Source organism: Ochotona princeps, chromosome 7, assembly GCF_030435755.1.
Source record: "Ochotona princeps isolate mOchPri1 chromosome 7, mOchPri1.hap1, whole genome shotgun sequence".
NCBI lineage: Eukaryota > Metazoa > Chordata > Mammalia > Lagomorpha > Ochotonidae > Ochotona > Ochotona princeps.
This window is the reverse complement of record NC_080838.1, coordinates 42,857,531-42,871,573: the sequence shown is the minus strand read 5'-3', so window position 1 is coordinate 42,871,573 and position 14,043 is coordinate 42,857,531. Positions and strand designations below refer to the sequence as shown.

At 38.3% G+C, this 14,043-nt stretch overlaps 1 protein-coding gene across 3 annotated transcripts in view; it reads right to left on the bottom strand.

The window, feature by feature from the left end:
• TBCK (TBC1 domain containing kinase) overlaps positions 1-14,043 on the bottom strand; it is a 184,275-nt gene that overhangs the window by 62,715 nt on the left and 107,517 nt on the right. For all 3 annotated transcript variants that reach the window (XM_058666970.1, XM_058666971.1, XM_058666972.1), the window contains one exon: positions 4,795-4,970. In XM_058666970.1, the coding sequence (XP_058522953.1) occupies positions 4,795-4,970 (176 nt within the window). The remainder of the gene's footprint in view (positions 1-4,794; positions 4,971-14,043) is intronic.

The following is a 14,043-nucleotide window of genomic DNA, read 5'->3' as shown; positions in this document are numbered from 1 at the left end:
GAAAGGAGGAAGTGAAATAATTCCTGTTTGAAGATGCATGATTCAATATAAAGGAGAACCAAAAGACTTCATGGAGAGACTACTGGACTTTCTAACAGACTTTGGAAGTGTGGTAGGATATAAAACCAACACACAAAAATAAAAAATATCTATATACACAAAGTCATGGCTGAGAAAGAACTGTAACAACACTCTTATTCACAACAGTCACAAACACTTAAATAGCTTGGGATAAATTGAACCAAGGATGCAAAAGAGCTTTACAATAAAAAAAAATTAATGAAGACACATATACACAAAAGGGAAATATTCTATGTTCATGGGTTGGAAGAATTAATGTCAAAATGAGCACACTACCCAAAGCAATTGATACATTCAATGAGGTTCCAACCCAAACACAAAGTACATTCTTGTTTCTAGAGAAAAATGACTATAAAATTTATATGGCATCAAAAGAGACCCTGAATAGCTAAAGCAATGATAAATAATTAAAACATATTCAGGCAGTTATAATAAAAACAGCATGGTATAGGCATAAAAATTGACTTTGTAGACCAAGGAACAGATTAAAAGTCTCACAAAGTAATCTGCATATCCACAGCCAAATAATAATTTGACAAATGAGATAAAATCAGTTCCTAGAGACTGAATATTATCTTCAGCTAATTGAGTTGGGAAAACTGGGTCTCTGCCTACAGAAGTATGAACCAGGATCCCAACCTTACGTCGTACCCAAAATTCAACTCATAATGGATCAAGGATCTAAACCTAAAACTGAATCCATCAAATTACTGGAGACAAACATAGGGGAAACTTTGCAAGACACCAGCACGGGAAACCACTTCCTGGTTAATACTGCAGCAGATTACATCAAATGAAGAATCTTCTGTACAGCAAAGAAAATGCTCAAAAAAGTCAAGAGGAAACTGACAGAACTGGGGAAATATTTGCAAATGCCACATCTGATAAAGGATTACTAGTCAGAATATAAGCAGTGCATGAAACTCAACAACAACAAAGTACTTCAAAATGTGCGAAGCATGTCAATAGGCATTTTTCAAAGGAAGAAATGCAAATGGCCAACAGATACATGACAAGATGCTCAGGATCGCTAGCCATCAGGAAAATGCAAATAAAAGCCATGATGAAGTTTTGTATCACCCTAGTAGGAATGGCTATCATTTAAATATCAAAGAATAACAAATACTGGTGAGAATGTGGAGAAAAAGGTACTATAATACAGTGTCAGTGGGAATTTAAGCTAAAATAACCACTCTGGAAGACAAATTTCTCAGAAATCTGTAAATAGATCAATCATATTACACAGCCACTCCACTCCTGGGAATTTACTCAAAGGAAATGAAACCAGAATATGAGAGTTATCTGTGTCCAACATTTATAGCAGCTCAACTCACAACAGCAAAGACTTATGCCCATGAACTGATGAATGGATGAAGAAATTATATAAATAAATATATACACACAGAGTACTACAGTCATAAAAAAGAATAGCACCCTTTCTCAGCAACATGGATGTAACTGGACACCAATGCATTTAGTGAAATAAGTCCTCAAAAGGCAAATACCATATTTTCCCTGATATGTAGTAACTAACGTAAGGAGAAATGTATATGAGCACAATCGACATTTTGAGATTTGGTTTGTTGTTTGTAGCCCTTGTCTATATTCTTGAGGAACAGTTTTCTTCTTAATACTTGTTCACATCTTTATTTAATTGAGGGTTAAGCTTGTGATTGTTGAGAAAACTGAAAGTATGACATTGTAAAATTTAAAAATCAGGGCCCGGTGTGGTGGCCTAGCAGCTAAAGTCCTTGCCTTGTACGTGCTGGAATCCCATATGGGCGCCAGTTCTAATCCTGGCAGCTCCACTTCCCATCCAGCTCCCTGCTTGTGGCCTGGGAAAGTAGTCAAAGATGGCCCAAAGCCTTGGGACCCTGCACCTGCATGGGAGACCTGGAGAAAGTTCCTGGCTCCTGGCTTCAGATTGGCACAGCATTTGCTGTGTGGTCACTTGGGGAGTGAATCATCGAACGGAAGATCTTTCTCTCTGTCTCTCCTCCTCTCTGTGTATCTGACTTTGTAATGAAAATAAAATACACCTTTAAAAAAATTTAAAAATCAAAGAAGAAAAGGAGAGGGGAGGGTCAGATTGAGGAAAGGAGGGAGAGAGGGTACAGCGGTTAGTATCTTTATGCTGTGAAAACTCTCTAAAATGTAGGAACTCAAAGGAAAATTAGAAAAGAAAGAGGAGGAAGGGTGGGAGGTCAGCGAGGAAGGCAGGGTGAGGTAGGAAGCAGAACTGTATAAATGAAATACATGAAATTTGCTCCTTTTATATAAACAAAAAATAGATACATGCTATAAAATAAAAGATAATGAAAAAGAAGAGTAAGCATAAGGTCATGGTGAACACACCTAGAAAAAGGTAGCAGATTTAGAAACAAAAGAAGAGTTTTTTAGCTGACAGAATTTAGAAAGTAGAACAGGTATCCAGATGATTCCTCAGCTGAAATGGACAAATCTCTGGAAACGAAACAAAACAAAACAAAACAAACAAACAAAAAACCTAACAAGGCGAAATCCTAAAGCAACTGTTAATCTGAATAGACCAATAATTAGCAAGGAGACTGAATGATTCATCAACGATTTTCCAATGACAAAAAAAAAAATGCTGGATCAGATGGCTTTACTGGTGAATCCTACCAAACATTTAAAGAACTAACACACAAATCCTTCTCTAACTTTTCCAAAAAAATGAAAGAGAAAGGAACACTTAAATCGTCCTATGAAGCAAGCACTTCACAGATAAAGGCCTGATAGATAGTATAAGGAGAAAGTACTAAAAAAACAGTATTCTTTATGACACTGACACAATACTGAATAAATAACAAGAAACTGAACTAAACAGCACATTGAAAAAACAAATGCACATCATGGACAATTGGGTTTTATTACTGGAACGTAACAAAGATTCAACACAGGAAATTGATTATTATTATTATTATACAGATAATTAAAAAACAGAACAAAGGCAAAAAACACATATGAACATCTTAATTGAAAGATACTCTACTTCACTATTAATGGGGGAGCAGTCTAGTACAATCACTATGGGAATCAGTATGGACAGTATAAAGAGAACTGAATATTGATCTGCCAGATGACTCAGCTATTTCACTTCTGGGAATATACCCAAAGGAAATGAAATCTGCATATGAGAAAGCGATCTGTGATCCTATTTTTACAGCAAGACAACCCGCAATAGCAAAGACAAAAAAACAACCCAGGTGTTACTTGAAAGAGAAGTGGATAAAGAAACTGTGGTACATGTACTCTATGGAATACTACTCAGCCATTCAAAAGAATGAAATTATGACATTTGCAACAAAATGATCCCAACTAGACACCTTATGCTCAGAGAAATAACAGAATCCCAGAAGGATAAATATCATATCTTCCCTCTGATAGAAGACAATCTTCATGCAAAACACAGGATCCATAGATATATAGGTATATATTTGCATATATTTATCTAGAAGATCTGTGTAATGGAGGCTAATAAACCATGGAGATATTTTGCAGTATTTATCTGTACTGCTGAATAAAAGATGAACTCCCAATGAAACTGTTCAATACATCTTGACACGAGAATGCTGCACTTCATACCATTCTCTATACCTACAATGTCAGGACACACTTAAATAGAAGAATGACAGATTTGTGACTGTTGCTGAGGGACTAAACCATTGTTTCAACATAGGGGGAAATGCAGGGAAAGGCATACAGGAGGAGGGAAAGCGAAATCCCCGAGTCTAACACACTGTATCATGAAAACTAAAGAATTTTTTAAAAAGTACCTAAAAAAACTCAAAACCATTTCATGATAAAAAAATCATAACTGGAACAGAAATTATGTTAACATGAAAACAACTGAAAGTAAATATATTCAATGGCAAAAGATTGGCAGCATTTTCTCTATGGTTAAAACAAAAAACCAAAGTAATAAGAATAAGGTTTTGGCCACTTATTTTTAACAAAGCACTGGGATTCTTATCTATAGCAGGAAGGCAAGAGAAAGAAATAAAACATCTGAATTGGAAAGGAAGTACAATGATTTGTATTTGCAGATAACGCAATATTATATACAGAAAACACTAAATATTACTCAAAAATTCATTAGAACCACCAACTGAATTCAACAAAGTAGAGATATAAACTCACAAAACTACATTAAATAATTGAAATTAACACCTAAAAATAAAATTTTTAGGTATATCAAGAAGGGAAAACCCTTAAAATTATTGAAATCACTGACACACACACATTTATATATGCCGCGTAAATTTTCTATAATTCCAATTTTAAAATTTGTCTTCATATCATGGTAGTATGAAATGATCCTTCACATAATTCTTAAATCTGTGGAGATAAGTTTGGTGACCTAACATCATGTCCCGTGTACTGATATGCTTTATGCTTCCATATGATTTTGTTTCACTGTTAGCATGCTATTCCAATTTTGGCAATAAGCTCTCTGCTTTTTTCCAATAAAGTTTTTCTTTACTTGCAAATGGTAGTAAAACCAGATACTATATTACATAAAATACAAAGCAAAACTTATCACCTGGAGACATATGTCAGAAAAAATTTTCTAATTGCATAACCAAATAGACACAAAGATTTTCCGAAATATTTGCATGAATATAAAACACGTTAAAAAATGCATTGAAAGGGCATGACCACAATAGCGATAATAGGAATGAAATCACTTACCAAATCCGTCTTTGGAGGATCTGGACATTCAGCTGAGAAGTAAGGTGCTGAGCTTCTGATTGCACTGCCGTCACAGGTGGGCTTTGCAGGCTGAGCATGCTGTCTAAAAGTAGCACTTTTAGGAGTCCAGCAAAATAAGTTGATTGATTCTCGCACACAGCGTTCAATGTCAATTTCTAGATAGAGAGATTGGAAAACAGAATTTGGATTGCCTTGCTAGTGTAAAAAACAATATCTTTCCTAAATGTATTTATTCAAATATAGCTAATAAGAGAATCAGAAAAAGTTACTAGCAAAAACAACAGACATTAATCAATACATTTATGAGAAAAAACAGTAAAGGGATAAATGGCATTATATGCACATGTTCACATAAACATATGCTATGCTTTTTGTGTGCATATTTGATATTTTATTTAATATACTCATACACAAAATTTATTTCAGTATATCATTATTCAAAGAACATAAAATATAACATAGTTTCTTATTTTAAAATCTGCCATATTTGCAGTGATAATGTTTTCAATTGTCCAAAATTAAACAGAGACGGTAGGCAGGAGGCTAGAATTTGGGATCACAACTTCCTCCAGGAAAGTGTACTGAGACTTTATTTGCTACGTATTATATAAGATATAAAATAACCAGGGCAAATTTATTAACATCTCAAATCAGGCACTCTTCCTTTATAATTTCTTCAGTTATTTGCAGAAAAGCTTTAAGAAGGTCTTATGTGGAGATTAAAGATACTTGATTAAATGCCTTTAAAAATAAACTATTCAATAGGAACACTTTCTCAGAAGTGAAATTTAAGCATCTTTGAAGATGTTGGTTATGACAACTCAAAAACAATTGTTTACATTTGACAATTTATAGCTTTTTAGAGGGTCAGAATTCCTGATAAAGATTTAGTCATTCTTGTGTGGAGAGAGTATAGCATTCCCACAAAAGCAGCAGAAATCAAGAAGTTGACTGGAGTGAAGGAGTGAAGCAATGATGAGCTTTTCCTTCTTTATTCCTACAGCCAGCAAAGAGCAGATATTGTTTCCTTCTCTGTTCAAGTTCAGTGTCAGTGCAGATGAACAGTAAATAAAATGTATAAAATGTATTACAGGATAAATTTTCTCTATATGTCTCTCAATAGAAGAAGAAAAGGAAAAAGGCATTACGTAAAGTTCATGGATTGTGCATACAACATAAATTAAAAGCTGCCTTCTACTGTAGGGTAGATAATCTTTGGAGAAGCAAAAACAAACAAAACAAACCAAACAAAATCTCACTTGTTGAACACATTAGGTGGTAGGCATTGTATACTTGCACAGTTTACACAATGATTCTGCAACAAAAATGTTATAATTTTCCTCTCTGCCCCCCATCATATCTTAAAAACTAGGGCTAAGGATGCTAACTACCAAGAGTGAAATGTCATAAGTTACTAACAGGTTATAAGGCATCTTTTGTATTTCCCAATTCATTTTAGATTTGGAATAGGGCCAGTGGGCCTGGAAACACCAGTTACTCAATTAAGCATTCCTTTGCCTGTTATTGAGGATATTTGCCAAGTTCACAGCTGCGTTCTTCCATGCACACACAACAAGGTTAGATTTCATCTTTTTATATGTTCCTAATAAATAAGCTACACATATAGTTAGACAAATTTTGAGACAGTTTTATTTATTTGAGCCATGGTCAAGATGAGAAATGTATTTTTGAAAGTACTCTAAGGCACCTCGGCCTGACATTCCCAAAGAGAACTATGAAAGTACCAACTAGAAGAAATATCAGTTTAAGACACATTCTTCTACACTGCTTTAAAAAAAAAAAAGAGAGAGAGAGAAGCTCATTTATTCCAGGAAACTTTCAATTAAAACAGTTACGATAAAGATTTGGCAGTTAAAGAGGGAACTTCTTAAGGTATCTAAAATTTGTCTATTTAATACTTTTTAATCAAAAAACAAAAAGAATTCAGAATAAAGATTTTGCATCTCCAGTACTCAAGTCAGTTTGAAATGTCTGTCACCAGCAAAAGGTTGAAGTTAACAGTGATCTTTATGACTTCAGTCCAAACTTAGTCCTTACAACAGAATTTAAAACAAATAGGAAAAGAAAATGCCTATTTGTATCTGACACCAACATATCCCGCAAATACTATAAAAGGAAATCTTGAAAAGTTCCTGGCATTCATCCTGATCCCACGCCAATTGTTAGTATTGAACTCTCACTCACCTCACCAGCTCAAAATACTTCCAAAGCACATCAACATAATGAAAATTTAATTCGAGTTCTTTGTGAACTGTACATTAAAATGCAAAATTACTTTTACAAAGAAATATTTCCTGATATGGCACTTTTACCTTGGAATTTCCATTTGGAATTAACAGGCAGAAAAGTTCCCTCTCCTGAAGTCCTCTCTTCTTCAGCTCTACTGGCTACAGACTGATACAGAGATCTACTGAGAGGCACAATCTCTTCACTGTCCCTTGGGTTCTCTCCTGCATTTGAGCCTTAAGTGTTCTGCCTTCCAGGATCAAGGAATAGCTGTTTCGCTCTTTGTTAACTAAAATTAATCCTGATTGTCACAAGGGGGGAGCTGAATGGGAAGCAACTGGGATACAAACTGGCATACACATGGGGTCCCCACACATGCAAAGTGAGGACTTAGCCAATGAGCCATTGTGCCAGGCCCTGGAATATCTTGATTTACAAAGGAAATTTAACCGATATTTGGGCAATATGAATGAAGCATTTACTTACCCATTATAGTCTGACCATATTGTCAATAACATTATTGTTTAATGTCATCCTTTGTCCAAGATAATTAGCTATTTTATCTTATGAATTAGGTAGGGAATAAGTAACCAACATAATTATTAAAGACAAGCCAAGAACAGATAAAACTCTTTCATATTTGTTGAATCAAAGCAGTGGTTACTACTCAAGCACTGAGGACTGACTGAGTAGCAGATGGCATAAGGAACTTTCTGAGTAATAAAAATAGTCTATATCTTTGATGGAATATTAGTTATGGTGATATGCATAAATACCAAAATGTTGAGAGAGAGGGAGAGAAGCTGAATTCTATAGGACCTATACATTTCATTGTTCATAAAGTCTGCTTAAATTAAAAATGCTTAAATATTCAAACAGGAAAGAAAAGAAAGCACGGAGTTTATGTATCTTCCTGTAAAGTGTGTGTTAGTGTGAACAACACACTAGAACAGATTGGTGAAGTTAGGATTGGAGTTGTAGTCATATTAATTGTTAAAATATATACCATGACTTATTAAAATCGTAGAACAGTTGAATAATTTGTGTTAATATCCAAAACTATAGAATGATATACATCCTGCTAATCCACTGGTCTCAAAACTAGAGACCATTATGCTCTGTGAAATAAGCCAATTCCAAAGGGAAAAATATCATATGTTGTTTCTAATAGAAGGCAAACTTCACACAAAATACAGGATCAATAGAGGTTCAGGGAAACATGTTTATACATATGTTCATCTAGAAGAATTGAATAATGGATTCTAGCACACTGACAAGTGAAAATATGTTGTATAACTCTACTCCCAAATAAGAGATGGACTACCAATGAAACTGGTAAACACATCTTGACAATAAAATGCTGGACTTCCCAACATTGTCTATACCTACAATGTCATGATACACTATGTGGCAGAATGATGGACTTGTGACTGTTGATGAAGGCCTATGCTATTGTAATAATATAGGAGAAATCACAGGGGGTGGTGAGGAACCGTATTGTGAAAAATAAAAATTAAGAGAATTTGTTCAAGGAAGACAGTAAAAATATATTTTTTTAAAGATTTATTCAGTTTATTACAAAGTCAGATATACAGAGAGGAGGAGAGACAGAGAGGAAGATCTTCCGTCTGATGATTCACTCCTCAAGTGAGCCGCAATGGCCGGTGCTGTGCCGATCCAAAGCCAGAAGCCAGGAACCTCCTCCGAGTCTCCCACATGGGTGCAGGGTCCCAATGCATTGGGCCGTCCTCGACTGCTTTCCCAGGCCACAGGCAGGGAGCTGGATGGGAAGTAGAGCTGCCGGGATTAGAACCGGCGCCCATATGGGATCCCGGGGCGTTCAAGGCGAGGACTTTAGCCGCTAGGCCACGTCACCGGGCCCAGTAAAAATAGTTTTTTTTTATACTTGATCTTAGCGAAAAGACTGAGAAGCAACAGTTTTGGTATTTATGCAGCATGTAATTATTCCCACAATAATTCTATGGACTCACTGCTGAACAAACATAAAATGTAAATCTGCTTATCTCATTAGCAGAGAATGAGGTGAATGAAATAAAATGTGCCTACTTCAACAAGATAAATTCTAAGAACAGTATTTCTAATACCATTTAATGTGCTGAGATGACATGACATATAGACAGGAAACAGATTCTAGATCTTCCAAAGACTCAAAAAATTGGATACTCTGATCCACATTCATGAACTGTTTGTCTTGATAAGGTACAGAGAGTTCTAAATCATTAGTAATCTGCCAGGACTCTGTCGTGGAGTTTATTTTGGTAAAGAACTAAATGCAATAGGCACTTTTTTATACACTCGTCAACTTTATCCTTACATAACTTCTGTTTTTAAATTATTTAAATTCATAGCAGTTTTTTTTATTCATTAATTACATTGATTACATGACACAATTTCATAGGTACTGGGATTCTCCCCCCTTCATCCCAAACCCTTCCCCCATGGTGAATTCCTTCACCATGATGCATAACCACAGCTCAGGTTCCATTGGGATTCCCTAATTACAAGCTCACACAATACAGAGTCCAGCATCCCACTGTCCAGTCAAGTTCAACGGCCTCTTAGGGAGGCCCTCTCAGGTTTGAAGGCAGAGCCAGCAGAGCATCACCTCGATCAATTAGAAGCTCCAACATATCATCAGCAACAGTCCAGGTACGATGAGGCTGGTGCAGAGTCCACTGATTGACATAGTCTATCTTAGAGTTTCCCCTTCTCCAGTTTTCCGCTGCAAGCATAAAGCTGAGGTGGTTGATTGATCTACTCCATCTTCCATCTTTTCTTGGTTAATGTTTTGATTCCTCCATTTTGTTCAGGGGAATCCCCAAACACTCTTTGAGGCGTTCCCAGTCCAGGCTCCTACATGTACTACTAGTAAGCACAGTGCCCACTACAGTCCATCACTCTGATCAGTTGGTGGTTGTAACCCCTGGGTTGGATCTATTCTGAGCCCTGACCTCCATTGGAACCAATGAGTATTGCAGCTCTCCCCCGCTCTGCCCATCACACTCTCGTCCCTCACCTAAACCAGTGGGAGGTGGGCTGGTTGGGTGCTGCATTCCCTACTGGCACAGGCCATTTCGCCTTGGCATTTTGTGTTTTGTACTGTTTTTTTTTTTTTTTTTTTTATCGCAACCAAACCTGGCCAGGCCCCAACACAGTTTCAGCACTCGGGCTTGCCAGTGGATGACGTGAACTGATTCAGCCTGGTCTGCCCCAACTCAAGCCAAGTGTATGCCAGTGGGTCACTTTCCAAAGCCTCTTCTGGGTTGTTTACCTCCATGCTTCCTGCGTTTATTTGTAGGGTCAGTGTCCTGTCAGAGGAACTGTTCAGATCCTCCATCCGACCCCTTCCTGGTGTCAGGCTTCACGCATACCAGCAGTTCCTTGGGCCAGCTCCGCTCTTCAATCCATTCTGGTTCCTGCTGTTGAGAGTTTCAGCCCAGCCACGGCTCGTCCATACCCACATACATCTCATATATGGCTCAGTTGGGGTTGAAACCTAGCCGAGCCCATCCCACATCTATCCTGGTCCTCCAGAGTACCAAACTGTGTTGCAGTCTAACCCGGCACGGTGCGTCAAGTCCGAATCCATGTTTGTGCCAAGGGATTACAACTGTGACCCGACCAGAACTCAGCCCCCTTCCAGTTACTGCGCCCCTTAGTGGTAACCTCCACCCAGCCAAGGCCTCCCCCAAGCTCCCCAACCAGGCCTGTTCCCAGCCAGTGTTAAGTATGCCAGAGGTTGCTCTGGGTCAGCCCAGCGCACCCCATAGACTGTCATGCCTCCTGCATAGACTCCACCGGCCCTTCTAAACCATCCAGTGGGGTCAGAGTTTCCAGGGGATTGGTCCACGCATACCTGACACATTATAGCCCTGAGTATGGTTCTCGAATGCCAGTCAATGTCATAGTCCTGCCTTCTGTGACCCCTCTGCTGATCCCTCATCCTATCAGGTAATGGGGTATCCTGCTGGACAAGCCCGGAATTTTGCCTTTTGAATGAACTGGTGTTGGCAATCTGCACTATAAAGTGACTACAGGTTCTTCAGAGGAAGATTAACTGCCATTGAGAATATTAAGGACTAATACACATTCCAGGGGAACTGTGGGTTCAGCATGGAGCGACTCATGTAGTATATTAAAGAAACCAAATTCCAGAACTTTCTGGCCGGGCGGTCAGCAGGCACAGCCTGGCGCCAAATGGCGCACTGGCTGCCCGAGAGCCGCTCACCCCATGTACGTACGTACGTGGTAGTAAGCTTGGCTGTGCTAGGCTGGAATCGTGGCGGGGGACCTGAGCCCTCCGGGCCGCATGGCTGCCCAGGGGTTGAGCCGCTCAGGCCCCACCCGGATCCTCCTAGCTCCTCCCCCGCTCCAGCCGCATGGCGCGCTGAGGAGTTCCAGATCCGCTTCTCAGAGTCCCGGGACAACCCCCTTCACAGCAGTTTATAGGTGTATAAGCAATCTTCCATACTAAAGCCAGAACTGCTTCTCTAAGACATACACAATCATGTAGTTTTTTCACTTATAGAGTTCTAATTGCAAATAGAATAAAACCAAATTACCTAATGTGTCATGCAAGGCCCCCTGTAATCAGCACTTTGCTTACTTGTCCACCAATTTTATCACCACCTCCAGCATTGTTGCTTTCTAGCCATTCCACCTCTCTGTACTTCTCATCTACCCTCCAGTTGGTAAGTACACTACTTACATTAAGGTATCTATGTAGCTTCAACACTTCTGTGTTGTTCTTTTGCTATTTTTAAAGATCCAGTGTTTGCTCCTCATCCTACGAGGTGGTTCTTATCTTTACTGTGCATGCTATGTGGTAATGTTTGCTAAACTAATGTTTAATGAATCAACTTACATATCCTGGGGTCTAATAAAAAGTGGTCAAGACCAAATGCCAGCCAGTTCACCCACTTTTAGATGTTTCACAGCTTGAAAACACTAAAACAAAGCCTGTGAGTTTTTCACTGCAAAATGTTTTGGTGCATTTCCCAAAAGCAATGGGCTATGTTCTTGCTTTCCTACTTTTAACTTAGCATTTTTCTTAGGCCCTATTTACAGGAAGCTGGCCTTTCTTGATGGTATATATAATCTCTGTAATATTTCTGCATGGTTTTCCTTTGGTGTGCCTATACATTTACTTATTTTATAAAGCTTAAACATCATGAGTATCACAAGAAATCCTTTCAGGCTCCAGATAGTTTTTTTGGGGAAACAGGCTGTGTTAAACATGCTCATAGCCCTTTATTCTTCTTTGCAAGTCTTGCCTCAAAGTAAAGTCTACCAGAGCCTAAGCTACGAGAAACTAAACAAGAAGAATCTTAAAGCCTAATTTGAAGTTAAATCTGTCGTTCTGTCCCTCAAAAGTCAAACAGTACCTCAGTTTCTCAATCTATGCTCCATGAAACACTTGCAGCAATATCTGAATGGCAGCCATGTCCATTCGCGCATTCCTATTTCCCCCACCTCACACCTCAGTTAAGGTATGGAAATCCACATGCACACTGAACAGTCACTGAATTCAGATCCTACTGAGTTTTCAGAGCACTTCTGAGAGGGAAGCTAAATCCCCTAACTGAAAAGATTAGAAAACCAATTCAGAAATCATCAAAGGACTTACTTGAATAAGTGATATCATATGCACTTCAGGTAACTTAAGTTAGCAGTATCTGACACAATTACAGATGGAATAATATAGAGTCAACCACAAATTAGTGTGCATGAATTTTTCAGCGGCAGTATAAAGAAATGAAGAACAAGTAATAAGCAACTAAAGACACACACACACACACACACACACAGATGCATAGATGTATTTATCACACGTTTACACATCCATAGTAGCTAGTCACCAGATATTATGTTGAATGAATATATTTTACAAATATAATCCTGGCCTTGTCTAAAAGGGAAAGAATGGCACAATATGTTACTATGCCCTTGCTTTAATTTACCCAGCCTTTAAAATCCAGTAAATGTGCATATAATTACTGGTCCATGTGAACAGCATCTATCATCTCTGCTGGTTAATGCTAATGAGGAATAAAAAGGAAACAGTAATAAACATTACTGATAGAGGAGTATTTAAACTGTTTTCCATTCTCACATAATCGTCTCCCTCATTTAGCAGTTAAGTAAGTAGATATGATGCAAAGCAGCTGTGTGCATAATGGCAAACCTCAGAGAAAGAAATAAAGGAAGCAGCGTGGAAGATTTCTCATAGAGCCTGCTGTAAACATTATTTTCTCTCCCTTACATTTGATGGTGAATCAGAAATTGAACAAGAGCCTTTGATTTCCTTGTCAACTAGAATCTTGTGTTCGGGTTCGATAAGTACTTTTTGTATTACTGAAAATTTGTACTGAAGGATTGAATTGGATTGAATTTTCAAAGTAATTTAGTGTGCTTCCTGTAACTTAAGAAAAGTCTGTGTTATTTCCTCTATGCTACATTATTTAAAATAATTAGCCTAGAATTGGGCCTGGCACCATGGCCTAGCACCTAAAGTCCTCGCCTTGAAAGCCCCGGGATCCCATATGGGCACCGGTTCTAATCCTGGCAGCTCCACTTCCCATCCAGCTCCCTGCTTGTGGCCTGGGAAAGCAGTCAAGAACGGCCCAAAGCTTTGGGACCCTGCATCCGCGTGGGAGACCTGGAGAAAGTTCCTGGTTCCTGGCTTCGGATCGGCACCGCACCACCCATTGCAGTCACTTGGGGAGTGAATCATCAGACGGAAGATCTTCCTCTCTGTCTCTCCTTTTCTCTCTATATCTGCCTTTCCAATAAAAAAAATAATAAAAATGTAAAAATGTATAATTAGCCTAGAATTGCCCTGGCATATCATTCCTTTCCCTCTCCATTCTCCTGCATTCTATTTATGTATTTATGTGTTTATTTATGCTCAGCACACTCACTGTACACTTAAAAGGGACATGAAGGAAGTTACTTCCTCTC